Source organism: Condylura cristata, unplaced genomic scaffold, assembly GCF_000260355.1.
Source record: "Condylura cristata isolate star-nosed mole 26May11 unplaced genomic scaffold, ConCri1.0 scaffold00023, whole genome shotgun sequence".
In the NCBI taxonomy this organism is placed as follows: domain Eukaryota; kingdom Metazoa; phylum Chordata; class Mammalia; order Eulipotyphla; family Talpidae; genus Condylura; species Condylura cristata.
In genome coordinates, this window is record NW_004567124.1 from 1,799,697 (window position 1) to 1,815,770 (window position 16,074).

The 16,074-nt window shown below is 45.9% G+C and overlaps 1 protein-coding gene across 2 annotated transcripts in view; it reads right to left on the bottom strand.

Moving 5' to 3' along the window:
- The window catches only part of THSD4 (thrombospondin, type I, domain containing 4), a 478,159-nt gene that overhangs the window by 21,760 nt on the left and 440,325 nt on the right, over window positions 1–16,074 (bottom strand). For both annotated transcript variants that reach the window (XM_012728805.1, XM_004687625.2), the window contains 6 exons: window positions 14,024–14,199; window positions 11,495–11,591; window positions 8,010–8,282; window positions 3,910–4,039; window positions 2,477–2,681; window positions 1,799–1,972 (listed from right to left, as the gene is read on the bottom strand). In XM_012728805.1, the coding sequence (XP_012584259.1) occupies window positions 1,799–1,972; window positions 2,477–2,681; window positions 3,910–4,039; window positions 8,010–8,282; window positions 11,495–11,591; window positions 14,024–14,199 (1,055 nt within the window). The remainder of the gene's footprint in view (window positions 1–1,798; window positions 1,973–2,476; window positions 2,682–3,909; window positions 4,040–8,009; window positions 8,283–11,494; window positions 11,592–14,023; window positions 14,200–16,074) is intronic.

Genomic DNA, 16,074 nt, shown 5'->3' on the forward strand with positions numbered 1-16,074 from the left:
GGCTGAGGGGCAGGGCTGATATCATGAGGTGTTGAGTGTCACAGATAAATCACTACTGAGAGTCCCCGACTCAGTAGGGTGCAACGGTACAACAGCATGAAGGCGAGGCAGAGTGTTAGGCGACCTCTGAGGATAGTATGAAGGCTGTGCTTGCAGGTATGTTTTCCCTCCACCCCCTAACACTGCACAGGCAGGGATTATTATGGTGTGGAGAGGAAATCAAGGACCATCTTGCAATGTGGAGGGAATGGAGACCCCTGGAAACACTTGCAGGGGTGATGTTCAGAGAACGGTCTGACAACTGTCCCTGGTGGGCACTGACCAGTTAAATGGGTGCTGACCAATCGGACTCAACCATCAAAATGGCATGGGTGCAAATCTGCTGATGCCTGAGAGTTTGTTCCTCTGAACCTGAGATGTTGTACTGTTGTTCAAATGATGCTGGGGGAGGACAGTTCACTAGCTCAGCAATGTCCTCTATGGTTCCATGAACTTAGCTGGTTTCCTCTCTTTGGCCCAGAGGCCTCAGTGCTGCCACCAGGTGGGAGCCTGCTAGAAATGCAGAATCTCCCTGTCCCCCTTGATCCCACCACCCTGCACTGTCACCAGGTTCCCAGGTACATTAGAGTTTGGAAACACCACGCGGGTTTCCAATGAGGGAAATGGTGCCTGAGAGGGAGGCCCTCGGGACAGAGACAGCAATGGTGTCTACATTCCAGTTAAGTTTCCAGGGCTTTCTAGAGAATCCAGAAAACTGAAACTTGTTATAATGACCAGTCCAGCTGCCTGGTCACCTTTTTCTGCTGTGAGCTGGTCATCAGTTTCCACAAGAAAAGAAAGGCAAAGCTCATCATCTCCTCCCTCCTTCCCCACTTCTGCCCCGGCTTCAGGTATGCTTTCTAACTTTGACTAATATTTCTCCCTAAATGTTCTTTTAAACAATTATGGCATACTATACATAGTGTAAAATTTACCACTTTCATTGTTTTAGGTGTATGATTCAGTGGCACTAAGTGCATCAATACAGTTGCGTCTCCCCAAGTCCCGGGAGTGGACAGTCATGGGCAGCACATTAGCCGTTGGGAAGAAGCCAGCCTAAGGGAGGCACAGGGCGAGTGGATGCTGACCTGGAGTCCAGACTGCTGCCCGTAAAGCTGAGTGCAGCAGACCTCACCCGTTTCTGTCTGTGTGACCCTTCCCCACCAGGCAGCTTCGGAGTCCCTCTCTCCTTATATAAACGCTTCTTTTGTCTTAGATGAGCTAACTCTTTATTGGCTCCCCTGGAAGGCAGGTGGCTGGTGGGATAATTATGAACTATAATGCCTTTGAGTTCATCTTTGATAACTGACCCCATGGACCCACGGGTGGCCAGACTGCTGGAGGGGGGACAGTAAGTGAAATGCTTTGGGTTAGTAAGACCAGAGAAGGGGCCTGCCATTTGCTGAGCTCCATTATAGATGCCTGCATTAGGCAAAACTGGGATCTAATTATTCTGTAGTGAGTATTTATTATTCAGTATTCATGAGCAGAGCTAGGGAGAATTTACCCAATTCTTTCACACCCACTTGTTACTTCTGGGGTTCCTCAGTCTTCCTATGCAAAACAAACAAACAAAAAAACCCTAATAGTAGGTTTTCCTCTCTGGGCCTTTCCCCCAGTTTCAGCAGTTGCCCTTGGGATTCTTGACTAGTGATGCATCCTTGTGTGGCTTGGGGCCCCCTGTGCGGACAGCCCCTGCCCTGCAGGCCAGCGCCCCGGTCCTGGCTCTGCAAAACCCGCCCTGCCGCTGTCACCTCACCCTTTCACTCCACTCGGTGAGGAACCAGCTCTTGGCACAGGGACCCATGTCGCAGTTCTCAATGTCGTTCGGCCGGAGTTTCATATTGCACTCATCGTCGTCAACCACGTCCCCGAGGTTGCTCACGCACTTCACGTCTCGGGTCCTCTGCCCCACTCCACAGGGCACTGAGCACTGGAACACAGGAGCGGACGTCAGGCACGCCACCAGTGCAGGGACTCTCCAGTGTGTGCCCTGGGCCTTGCCAGCTGCCACTGGTGGGGCCAGCCCAACCCCAGGTGCAGGGTCCCCGGCGGTGCCAGGCCACCTGATGGGTTCCCTGAGTGCTTCCCCACCATTTCCTCAAAGACTTCCTTGGATATCAGCCCCTCAGTTCTGCATCTATAAAATGGGAGCGCAAAATGGGGGTTTAGGAGCTCTGCCTGCAATGCCCGGTCCTCACCGCACAGGAGAGCTGAGGAAGGTGAGACAACATGCACCCCACTGCCCTGGGTTCACCCTCAGGCCCTGGCGACCCACTCACACCACCCAAAGCCTGGGGCACCCCATGGCTTGCAGAAACAGCCTTCCAGACCCGCCTCCCTCCAATCCCCCCAGGATGAAATCCCTCCTGGAGAGCTCAGGTTCTCCGCCCGCAGGGTTTGGTGGTGGGAGGCGCCTGGCTGTCCTGCCCAGTACCGAGGTCCAGTCGGTCCGGATCTGCCATTCACTGCAGATCTTGAGCTGGCAGGTGCTGGTGGTCTCGGGCTTCTCCAGGTGCTGGCAGCGGTGGGGCTGCACCGTCAGGCTGCGGTTAGCGTACACCTGGCGGCACAGCACCTGGCGATGCTGCATGCCCAGGCCACAGGTCTTGCTGCACTCGGACCACTCCCCGATGTCCCAGCTGGCTCAGGAAGGAGAGAAGGACAGAGCACGTTAGGGAACACGGCAGAAACACGCACCTGAGCCGGCCGCCTTGAACTAGCACAGTGGTGGTGGCGGACCCTAGTCCCGAGTGTGCCCAGGGCCCTGGGGCTGAGAAGCAAGGAAACATTGTCCCACACGCCATTTATCCTTGCTGAGAGACCAGATTCTGTCAACTACAGAAAACCGAGAAGTTCCGAATGGTTTTTATCTATTCACACAAATGTGTATGTACACCTCCATGTGAACCCCCCCACCCCCACGGTTTCTTTCATTACCCTGTAGAATTAACCCACTCTGGAATTCACTTGGCAATTTTATTCCAGTATTCTTTATCTTTCATCAACTAATTGTGTATCCGTTTCACACCTTCCTCTGCCATCCTCTCTGCCTTGAGTTAAATGAGACATCAGCATGCTCTTGTTATGTATTTGGATGAGAATTTTCTTTTTAAGATACTGACACTTACATTGAAAAGCAACATGGATGGAGCTGGAAGGGATCATGCTTAGTGGAATAAGCCAGGAAGATAAAGAAAAATACCGGATGGCTTCACTCACAGCAGAAGCATAAAGGACCGGAGGGGGGGGCGGAATAATAATGAACAACTATATACCAAAGACAGTTTACGGGGGGTGGCATGGGGAATGGGATCAAAAATGGGGGTGGGGGGAGTGCACGGGACTATGATGATGGTACACAGGTGATCTGGTGATGGGAAGCCCACAGGGATTACAACTGAGATGGAAAAAGACACGAAATGAAGAATGATATATAAATAAATTAAAAAGAACAGCTTTTCAGATCATTTGCTCTGCCCTTCTGGGAGATTCCGATCTATGCCATTGTCTCCTGGGACACTTTCCTGGCATCCCCAGGCAGATGTCCTTGTGATTTATTCTCTCCACGGGCAATGACAGTGCTGACCCCCCAGAAGACAATTCTTTGTTTTCTTTAGCAGGTTAAGTCCTAATTGCTCCAAGTTTATCAACAACAAGTGGTGTTCCCGGGAGCGGCCAACCTCCTTAAGGCCATGGGCTCTTAATTCAATCCAGACAGACAAGGGTGCTGGCCACACAGACGGCATTTAATGCACAGGCCAAGCCTCTTGCTCCTATAGCAGACCTAGGCTGATTTAAAAACGAAGCTATATCTGCTACTAAGTCTGTGCACAAGCCGCGAGGGAGACCCGACGGGGACCAGCTTACAAGGCTGGACAGGGGAAGATGTTGCAGGCCTCCTCCTCAGGCGTGGGCTTCGTGCTGGAGTCACAGTAGCTCTCGGGAACCTCTTCATGAGTGTTTCTGTGCACACAGCGAAAAATTGGGTGCTGTGACCCTGCAAGGACAAGGAGAGAGTCAAGGGCAGTTCCACGCACTTGACCTCAGACGACAGTGCAGACGGACTGGCTCTCGTGCTGACAAAGAAAGATCCCAGAGACAGAACAGTTCACACACTCACTCCTCACACACCTCCCACGCAAGGGTTTTGCAAGGCACCGGAAGGTGCTTGTCCTTCAAGAACTTCAGTCAACCTGTGGATAAGGTCTGTAAGTGTTCAAAGCAGATAAGAACAGTTTTCATAGCAGTTAAAGATAACAAGAGGTAATTGTTAGGGGAGAAGTGAAACAGAAAGGGCCCAAGGGGGTCAAGCCACATCCTTGAGGAAGGGCTGAGCCTGGGTGGGTGGGGTGCCCAGGAGGCTACGTTGGAATGGAGGTGCATGGCAAGCTGACCTGCAGGCTCCAGGTATGCTTAAAAGAGTGAGGTTGGAGCAGATAAGTAAGAAAAGGCTTGAAGGACAGCCAGTTTTGCCCTTTGTAAATCATCTAACACACTTCTCTTAGAATGTGATATTTTGGTTGAGAAAGGCTTGCGAAGCAGCATTTCTCAGGGACAGGACTGGTTCTTGTCTACCCTGGCAGCCTGGAACCTAACAGGTAGCAGCTGGTCTACAGAAGTGTGCCAAGTGCATACTGGCTTTGATTACTTGGTTAAAAAACACAATTCCTCCTCCAGTTTTTGTTTACTCATTTGTGTTAAATATACATTTGAGTTTCATTGGGTAATGTCTGATTTGGAGATGTCAGCATTTGCTAAGTGCAATTTATTTTTTCTTTTATTTATATTACATTATTGTTCATTTTCATACAATGTTTGGTTCCTCCCTGCAGGTGTCATCCCTGTAAAATTCCTACCATCAAATCACCTGTAGACCCTCACCACAGTTTCTTTTCTAAGCTCAGTAGGAAAAAAGCAGTTAATCCTGCCTGCTCCTCTCTGCTGCCCCCTGGTGGCTTCACCGAAGTACTGCTAATGGATGTTCACAAAGTGAGAACTGTTAACTGTCCGAAGGGGAAATACTCCTTCCCAAATAATGACTTACACCCTTGTCCTCTCCAGTAGCGGGCCGTTTGAGGCCGCCACACAACCTGTGGGTAGAACACTATCATTATTCTACCACTCTGCCTCAGATCTACTGACAAATAGCCAGGCAGTTACCATTTCTGAACCTCCAAGTTGCTACAGTTTTAATTGTAACTGGAGGAATAAGTTCTAATGTAATTGTCTCAATATTTCATCAGCCACAAACAGTTTCAGTGCATCTTTAAGTTGATTTTGTGTGACACACTGAGCCAGAGGGTAGTTCTTACAAGAAATTTGACAGTTTGTAAAACAGCTCTGAATCTAAAATGATCATTTGTTTAAACTGCACTGGCAGTCAAAATGAACATTGTCAGCTATAAATTAAGACCATTATTTAAAATAACATTCCAGTTAAGCATAATTATTCACCGAGTAAAAATGCAGTACAGAGTGCAAAATTCACTGGAAGCAAAAACTCTGGAATTAAATTTTGTCAAGTGACAGATCTGTTTCCATGAAGAAGAGACTTTAAATTAAATTCAGCAAACATTAAACACTTTGTGCCTAGTTATAAAGATGAATGAAATCCAGCTCACAGCATGAAGGGTATCCATTAGGGACCCAAATATGAAGGGATTAAGTGAAAATACAATTTAGCTGATCTGTCTCCCTTTAGACCATGTGGGTTTAACTTTCCTATGTATAAGTTTGTGGACTGGAAAGCAAAAGTAACTACTCCAACCAGTTGGCACTCAAATGAAGGGAGATTTAATTTCTTTAGTTAAAAGGGTCTGGGTTAGGAATGTTCTAGCCTTGGGAAGATGCATTCTGCTTGGGGTTGTTTGCGCAAAGCCACGGCCTGCCTTTCCCCACCCAGCCGTGGCCCAGCTCCAGCGTTAAGCCAAGGGAGTAATGAAATTACAACTTTCTCTTTCTCTCTGATGACGAGAAAATACCAAATTTGTAATTCTGGACTCCAGTGCTGGAATTTCTTTCTTGAAATCAGTTTCATTTCTGCAGAAAGGCCACTTTTTCATTGCCCAAGCATGCCACTCACTCGCTCCTCTTATAGGAACAGCGTTTAGCTAATAGGCCAGCACAGGATTGTGAGGTGAGATCTGGCTTGCTGGGCTTTAGACAGGAGAAAAAGTCTGGGATCTCTTGAGTTGGGCTGTATGTTGGGCATGTTGATCTAAGCAGAAGAACACCATGTTGGAGGAGGGAGCAGCATCATAGGTAATTTGTCGCTACTGAAGGAGGTAATCAGTGAATTCAGGGGGGATTGCAAAGATCGGTGAGACATTATGGAGAGCTGGACAACATAAGGAGGGCGATAAGACTAATAATTCTAGTCTAGGAACTCAGGAATCAACTGAGCCAATCATGACCAGCTAGAGAGAGCCTGTGCTATGGTTGGCTAAAGTAGTGGCCCCTCTCTGTAATGACATCATGAATCCCTAAGCATGAAGAAATGGGAAATTTTAATGCAAGAGGCATAGAAATGTGTCTATCTAGCCCCATCAGGAAGGACCAGAGCAGAATTTGGGAGACAGTTTGTGTGGGGACAAATATTGAGGTTGTGAGAGGAGTAGGCTAGATTAGACAGAGAGGAGCTGGGCAATACCAGCAGGAATTTCTTGGTCACAGCACACTGGTCAATATGGCGGACGACCCTGAGATGAGCTAACCACATGGGACTCACCTGGCCTAGCACGTCTGAGGCCACCATGGCAGACCTTAGAGGGAGCAAAGGAAGGGTGTTCATGGGCTGCTGCCATTTGTCACATGGAAGAAGGATAAAGGCCCAAGATTACAAGAGAAGGGAGAGGTAAGAGAACCAGATAATCGCAGTTTCTATTTTTTCTAAGTTATGTCCTCAGTATCCTTTTGGCTTGAGAAGCAGTGCCATTTATGTTTGTCAGGATTAATAAGAGTGTTTACATATCATCTAAGGGAGCTCAGCTGCAGATACTGTGTGTATGCACATGTGTCTACACGCATTGTTGGTGTGTGTAGCTGTAAGTATTTAAAATGGAAACTGAGGATGTGAACCCCAAACCTCACCTCATATGTAATAAAAGTGAGTGAGTGAGTGAGAGAGAGAGAGAGAGAGAAAGAGAGCGCTGTGTATCCACACTACAAAGGAGAAAGACTATCTTAGAGCATTAAACTAAATAATATGGAAATGCAAAAAAAACATTCTTCAGTTTTCAACACCTAAGTCCATATTCTTTATGCCTCCATTGAACAATACAGACTTACATATCCAGGATAGTAGTGAAGATGTCAGAACATCCCTATATTTCTTCTAATAGTTGATTACAGCACATACAGTCATTCATTCACTCATGAAACACTTGAGTGCCCACTGAACACTTTGCATGACCAGACACAAGGCTACATATTTGTGGGACCAAGCAGAGATGGGGCAGAAGTGTATCAGTGTGATGTCTGGTTGCTGAAGGCTGAGTAGCTCATTTCAGTTATGTGCAGGCTGCAAGCCTACCTGATTGAACCCCAAGAAACCCCTTGAATGAGCTTGAGTTAGCAACATTTGGCTCTGTTATCACACATCAGCACTGGGAGAATTAAGTGCATCTTGTCTAACTCTCCTGTTGGGGGGACTAAGGTGGGGGTGGAGGAAGGCGATACCAGGAAGCTGGCAGTTGGTTTCTCCTGGACTTAGCCACGTGTGCCTTTTGCCTCTGCTGAGTCGACATGTGATAATAAACTGTAAGCAGGGGCAGAACAGCCTTTCTGACCCTGGTAAGTCCATCTAGGACCACTGAGCCAGAGGGTAGTCTTGGGGAACCCTCCCCCTATTTCCACACACCATCATGTTAATGAGCCATCTTGCAGCCAGGCTGTGGAGGCGAGGACCCACCATGCCCCTCAGGTCTCCCCTCACACCCCTCGTGGGGGTCTGTGGACTCTGTGCCCACCTTTCCCGCAGGTCGTGGAACATTCTGTTGTCCCCAGCTGCTTCCAGTTGTGGTCCCGGCTTCGCCGAGGGGACTGTGGTGCTGGTGGCACCAGATTATCTGGTAGATGGGAAGAAAATCTATCTGGAGGCCTGAGTGGGAAGGTTTGGGCTGATTCTGCTGTGAAAATTTCAGGTGTGCCTCTGAGCGCATCTTCTTTCTCCTCACTCCTCTCCTCTCCTTCCTCCTCCTGGCTCCTCCCTTCTGTCACCAGCTGGCCGTTGACCGGCTCCCCTGGGAGAGGTGAGAGAACACACAGAAGTAAGACCTCAGACTCCCAGTCCTAAAGAGGAAATTACTTTAATACTGAAAATTGGGTGGCATGAGATCAATTCTAACTCATAATACATACATTTAAAATAAGCCAAACTGAATTTCCTAATATTAAAAACATTATTAAAGATGAATAAAAGAGAGATGAACATCCCAGCAGGAAAAGCTGATAATGATTTTTTTTTTCATTCAAACAAAGAGAAATACAGGTAGAATCATGCAGAAGATACTTACCTTCACACATTTTAAAGAACTACATTTTAAAAACAAGAAAACACTATCGGCCCTATTGATCCAATAAGAAAGATTTGGAACTTTGGAAACCCTTCAGTCCTTAACCCTGGTTGAAAACACACTCTATACACAGTGGTTGAACTGCAAATAGTTGAGAAAATTTTGGAAGGCAATTTGGAAATCTCTATCCAAATTTTAAAAGCCTTTTTGACTTAGAGATATAAGTTTCTAGGGCAATTTGGTACAATTATTTTCATTCTTTTACATGAATAAGTATGTACAAGCGTGTCTATTAAAATATTATTTGAAATAGCAACACATCAACTGACTTAACTTTAAAATTTTTTACACTGCTGTTCATTTTGTACTATATTTGATTTTTCTTCTCAGCATACCAACAGACTTAAATGTTCACCAGTGGTACCAGTTAAATTAAGTGAAGCTACAAACATGAACAGAATGCAGTTGACCTTTGAACTCTATGGTCCACTTATACAGGGCTTTTCTTAACCCTTTCCTTCCCCTTCTTCAATGTGAAGATGAGGAGGATGAAGATCTTTGTTATGATCTATTTATGATTCCCTAATAATATTTTTTCTCTAGTTTATTTTAAGAATACAATACATAATACATATACAAAATATGTGTTCATGAGCTGTCTATGTTGATGGTGAGTTCTGGGGCAGGGCCCAGAAGCAGACCTATCATAAAAGCCCTCAACAACACTGGCACAGACTTCAGTGAGCTTCAGGACAGGCTCTATAAGGGAGACCACCACAGTACATCACTGCACACCTCAGCGCAGATACCACTGAGTTCCAGGGTGGGCTCAGGAAACAACCAGGCTGGCAGGAGCCCTCAGCAGACCTCAGTGAGCCACAGCGTGGGATTTGGAAGCAGACCTCCCAAGATAAGCCCAGGGACACAGGGACACAGCTGAACTTCTAGTTTTCCATGTAATGACAGATTCCTTATTCCTCCTCATGTTGTACATGGTATGGGATGTGCAAGTCTCTTCAACCAAAGATGTTGGGACACCTGAACAGCACACACAGAAATAAATGCAACTAGACCAGTCTTTCCCAATGGGTTAAAGACATGGATGTAAGACCAGAAACCATAAAATACATAGAAGAAAACATAGGCAAACCACTCCATGACATTGGCTTCTGTGATGTCTTTGGGCATTCAACAGCAAAAGCAAAAGCAAAATAAATGAATGGAACTACATCAAGTTAAAACCTGTACAGAGAAATTATCATTAAAACAAAGAGACACCCCACTGAGTAGGAAAAAGTACCATCTAGCAAGGGGTTGATATCCAAGATTGAAAAAGAACTTACATAACTCCCCAAAAAGAAAACAAGAATACAATTAAAAAAGTGGGCAGCGCTGCTCCCCTCAGCAGTGTACTTCGACAATCTGCCTGTTCTGCTCCCCACTCTGTCTCTGGTGAATCCTCTCATCATCCCTGCACCTCTGGCCTGTACCCCAGTTCTGTATGCATAAATAAATAAATCTTATAAAAAAAAAGTGGGCAGAAGAGCTAAAGAGACACTTCTCCAAAGAAGACATATAAATAGCTAAAATGTATAACACTGTTCAACATTATTTATCACCAAGAAAATGCAAATCAAAAGCACCATGAGATACTACCTCGATGTCCAGTGAGGATGGGTCATGTCAAGAAAACCAGAAACAGCAAATGTTGGTGAGGATGTGGAGAAAAATAAAGCTTCCTATGCTTTCAGTTGAATGTAGACTGTGGAAAAGAGTGTAGAAGGTTCTCAAAATGTCAAAAATAGATCTGACATGTGATCCAGCAATTTCACTCCGAGGTATCTACCCTAAGGAGGCAAAACCACTAATTCTAAGGGAAATATGCACCCCTATTTAGAATAGCCAAATTATGGAAACAACCAAAATGCCTATCAATTGACAGATGCATTAAGGAGATGATGAGATATGGTATATATGGTGTATATGTAAAAAGGTACTACTCAGTTCTAAAAAAGACGAACCTTGCCATTTGCAACAAAGTGGATGGAAGTAAAGGAGATTATGCTAAGTGAAATCAAATCAGAAGAAGAAAGGCAAAAGCTGGGTGATTTCACTCAGATGGAATATAGAGAAAAAAAAACAAAGAAACTGACAAAACTAATTAAAACAAACTTTAGAAATATGAATGCAGAGTAAAGGCTACTGGAGGTGGAGGGAGGGTGAAGGTGGGCTCAAAGGGAGGAGGGAGCCCAGGGGTTTAGCATAAAGGACTATGGGAGCTTGACTGGTGGAGGCTGTATGTTAATATACATCTGAGGTGTGAACCTGTTTCCTTCAGCCATATAAAGTGTTGTAAACTAGCATTATCTCAATAAAGAAAAACAAAATGAAACATAACAACAAGATGTTGGACTGTGAAGACTATCCCAAGATGGGAACTTCATTTTCTTAAGTTTGTTTTTTTTTAAGATTTATTTATTTATGCATACAGAACTGGGGTGCTGGCCAGAGGTGCAGGGGTGGTGAAAGGATTCACCAGTGACAGAGTGGGGAGCAGAACAGGCAGACTGAGGAAGTACGCTACTGAGGGGAGCAGCAGGCGGGTCAGGAGAGGTCTGCCGCACCATGTGGGTCACCTCCGGGGCTGGGGATCGAACTCACACTGAAGATGCCACAGTGCCCTTGCGGTGCTGTGCTTTAACCTGTTGTGCCAGCAAGGAGGGCCCAGGAACTTCATTTTTAATCAGATGAATGAAATACCCTTAGTGTGGCTCACCCAACTGTGAAGCATCCTCTGGTCACAAGGCCCCCTGACTCACGTGTGTGTCCATGCATTTTTTTTTCTGTGTTGACTGAGAGATAGAAAGTAGGTGCGCAAGAAGAGACAGGGGCTTTAAAAGGAAACGACCCAGAGGGTTTGCCAGAAAACAAGGAATTACCTGGTCTCCTGTGAGGTGGCACCTGTGGACTGATGGCATTGGTCCCCATGATCACATACTCATAGTGGACTCCTGGGTTGGGCTGCTGGTGTATCATCTGCCAACACAAAGGTCAGTGTCACTGCCCTGGCACACACGCTCATCCCTTTCCTGCTGGCTGTGGTAGAAACGTATGTCATGGTACAAATGTTACTATCTGTCCATGAATGGGTTGATGCACATCAGTGATATTAGAAAACCTGCGACAGATTAAACGGCGGCATTTTCATATGGCTTTTTGTTATTTGCTTTTGAAGAACAAAGTACTTAGTTTCTGAGGAAGTCAGAAAAAAGTAGATGGAAGGTCAAGATTTGATAAATTCTAAATAGGATGATGGGAACAAGGGTAGTAGAACTTCTGTATGGCTCCCAGTCATCCCACATGGTGGTTTAGTGCTTTGTGATGGTCAGAAACATAGGGTTACACCCCGGGAGAACAGGTTTGGACACTAGGTGGCGAAAGAGAGTTGTCAGAGAGCAGCCAGCCCTCTGGCAGGGGCAGCCCAGGGTCCTTTGGATTTCTTCAAAGTCCTCTGATATGTGAGCCCTGTGAGCCCTGTGGCTCAGGAGAGCTCTGCCCCAACTATCTTCCTCACTCATTTTTATCCAAGGAGAGCTAGAGAACCACAAAGAGATGGTTCAGGAAAACAGGCCTAGGAGAAGGAAGTCTCTCGGGACCACAGTCTTGCGGGAATCAATGACCACAGCAGGGAGCTTCCCAGGGCTGTGGGAGTCACAGTGAAACACCATGTGCTGCAAAGACACAGAATAAATCAGCGAGACCCAGAAGAAACAACCCCTTCTTGCTGGCTTTGAAGCACAAATATCCTTTGTGTCCTTCTATGCCTTTCCGGGTGGGAAGGTGGGGGTAGGTATGTGGGCTGAAAGGAACAGCGGAGCAGAAATCTGCCGTGCCCACGGGAGCCAGGCAGGGGGATTTTTTTTTTTTTAAAGTTTATTTTTACATCATTTTGCACATTTTTTTTTCATCTCAATTGTAATCCCCACGGGTTTCCCATCATCAAATCACCGCAGGGGGATTTTTTTAATAGCTCCGTTTCTACTGCTTCCAAAGGGACTGTCCTGCGAGCTCTGTGACCTACAGCAGTCCCTTCATCTCACAGTATTTGATCTCTTCATGGGGAGAAAGAGAAGAAGGCTCTTTTAGCTATAAGTGTCCTTGAGTACCCTGGCACACGGGCCATGAGAGTGTCTGTTTTGCCTGTTTACTCCATCATCTCTTACCTGCTCCCCACTTGTGAGTAGCACTTCATTCTATAGTTCAGACAACAAAAAGCAGGCATAAGGATGGACCACTGGGCTCTTTACACCCAGAAACCATGTGCTGAACCCCAAGGGGATCAGAGGCATGACCTCGGATTCCCGTGTGTTCCCTTTAGTCCCTCATTTCTTTTTTCACACAACCCCACATTCGATCTGAGCCTGGAAGCCCTCCGTGCTCTCCCATGCTGCTTCTGTGCGAACACTGCCACATTCCCAGTTATGAAATTATTTTTGGCCACCACATCTGGGATCACCCACAGTGGGCCTTTAAAAACCTGGGTTTTTACCCCAGTGCCATTTGAAACTTATCCACAGTCCAACAACTGACTGGACAGCCTAAAAAAATATTCAAAATTAACTAGAACAAGGGTTCCTTTATAGTTTCTAGTCCATGAGCCACTAGGCCCAAGAGAAATGGACATGTAACCCTATAGCTAGAAAAGTAATACTTACAAAGCTCTAACACAGCAAATGTCATGTAGACCGGCCTGCTTTGGAGACGGTGAAAGAGCAGACACGTGAGGTTGAGCTCACTCTTTTTACCAAATTGAGTCTTGTTTCTTGTCACCTTTTCCGAATCTTTTAAAAGACAGGATTCTAGTAGTTTCTTTTAAAATGAAAGATCAATTTAAGCTCTTGGGATACTTAATATTTTAGTTTCTTGTAAATAAATCAAAGTTTTGTTTTCTGTCAAGCAGGGAACTTCTAGCAATTCTCTGTATCTTACTGCACGTTTTATTGTGTCATCTGGAGTACTCTGGAGTTCTTTCTTCATCTGCTTTAAGACTCTGAAGAGGGCTAAGAACTATGGTCTTGCTTTCTTCAAGCATTTGCTTTCTTTTGCCATAAAAAGAAAACATGCCAAATTAGCATTAAGAGGAAAGTGCCTGGAGGGGATCCAATGTTCATGAAATAAAGGACATGTTTTGTCTCTGATTTGGTTCAACGAGTAAAATTGGTTTTACTGGGTCAATAAACTCTCAGGGTAATAAACATCTGGTAGAGTTTAAGGTTTCTATGCACTAGGTACATTTAGAGGTGAATGGCCAAGAGGAACGCCAAGCATTTAAGGGCACCTCAAAAGGCTCCACTCAAATGGTTTTATGGAGCAATGGCAGTCATTTGCTGCTTAGTTGTTCTAAGTATGGTCCTTAGAAGCAACAAGATACAAACGCCAGACAACAGTCCAGAAACACCCAAACTCACATAGACATCCAAGATCTCATTAGTAGGACCTTCGGCCAAAAAGGACTCTCCCGCGGTGCTGGAAATCTCATTTGGACGCTTGTAGGTGAACATGGTCCCTCCGCCCTCGTATTTTCCGGGTCGGTCAATTGCCCAGTTACCGTTGATGATGGAGCGGCCAGAGCGACTTCGTAAGGCTGTCGAGAACAACGAGACAGTTCCTCAGATAAGTCCAGCACCTATGAAGACGCTGAACTGCTGCCCCAGGTGTGGCTTGTTCATTCATCAAGAGCTGCCTCGGGACCCACTCCTTGCCAGACGCTGACTGAGGCCCGGGGGGTACAGAGAAGCATCTAGACCACACCCCCTGGGCTCTATTGCTTCTTCAACTCATTGTCTTTTCTGCACTTGAACGTAGTATAGAAATAAAAGCCAGAGTGGTCAGGAGAGAGAGGGAGAACCGAAGAGAGGGAAGCAAAAGAGAGGGGGGAGGGGAACTATATTGTACCCCATTATCTAGTTGCACATTGCCAGCCGGTGAGCTGATTTTGGCTTCCAGATGGGCTTAGTTTGGCCTTTACTGTGTTTTCTTAGAAAAATAATTGAACCAAATTTTAGAATTGGGAGATTTCACATTAAAAATTTAGAGTTCTAGCGTCTCTTGTAAAACAGGAGACATGTTAACATTGGCTCCATTCCGTCGTGGTGGCAGCCATCAGCTAGTGCTGAGAGGAAGGACCTTTTTAGATGTGGACTGTGCGCTCTGATCCCCACAAATCCTTGCCACCCCAGGACCCCAACATTGAAGCTACATCTCAGTCTTGTACCCTTTATTTAAAGAGATTATTTTACTGACAATCACACTTGCATTGTTATTTTTCATAGAGAATGCATTTTTCCCTATGATTCTTTCTAGCTAGATGTCTACTAAAAGTGGAAAGCCAAAGACAGGCCAAGGGGCCATCTGATTTTCTCCTACCTCCTCAGCTCCACTCACTTTATTACCTCCTGGCTTCCATGAGCTGTTGAGGCCGTGAGCTACGCTGGTTACTCAAAATCAGTCTTCACAACTCTGCTGAGCAGATGTGTCTCCTACTTTTTAGAAAGAGGTTCAGGGAGGAGAAGGAGCTGTTCAGGGTCACGAATGGTGTGTAACACAGGTTACTTGGGCTCCATACTCAGGAGGGAGGTAAGAAAGCAAGAGTGGGTTGTCAGCATTAGTGAGAGAAGATTTGATAACCTGGGGGCTGACTTTCTTTGACCTCAGGCACCTTGAAGCTTACAACCAGGGTGTGCTGGGCCTAAAGCTGATCCCGTTGGTAGTGCTAGACACAGAGCAGGCTGTAGTGGCCATTCTGCATCACTTTACAGAGTGGGTAGGTTTATTATGAAAAATTTATACATAAATTAGTGAGAACAGTATAATAAAATTCTACACATACACATCATCTAGCTTCAACCAATGATCAAGTGATGACTTCTTCCAAGAGCCCATTCACTCTTAACATTTTCATAGGTGTCTCTAAAACACACTTCGTTATCTGTTACACTTCCAGCAGTATTTTTCAAGGGGTCTCCCCAGGCCTGAATCAGAAGTTGTATGAGGGCCAGAAGAGCGTCGAAGTCCTGGGCAACCTTCCCTGGGGACTCTACCATGGCTGGCTGGTTCCATGGCTATCACGAGACCATAGGAAGACCGAACTATAAAATCAATTCAGCTTATTGGGGGCAAAACCAAGTTAAGAGTAGAGACTGAGGAAGAGTAGGGTTGGGGCTGGTTTTTTTTTTCTTCCAAAACCACACTTTCTGAGAATACAGTGTTTTCATTTCTTCACTTCCAGTTCCTTCCTCAAGCACCTCAAATTTGACTCTTGCCACCATCATCTCACTGAAACAGTGCAAGTGAATGTTGTCCAGACCTCCAAGTTGCTAAATCCAGTGGGCATTTTCCAGCCTCTCCTGCTAGGCCTCTCACTTGTGTATAGTTCCACAGACCACTCCCTCCTACAGGGAACATCTTTAGTTTCTGGAACACCACGTTCAGCTTGCTTCTTTTCTGCTTTAGGGCTACT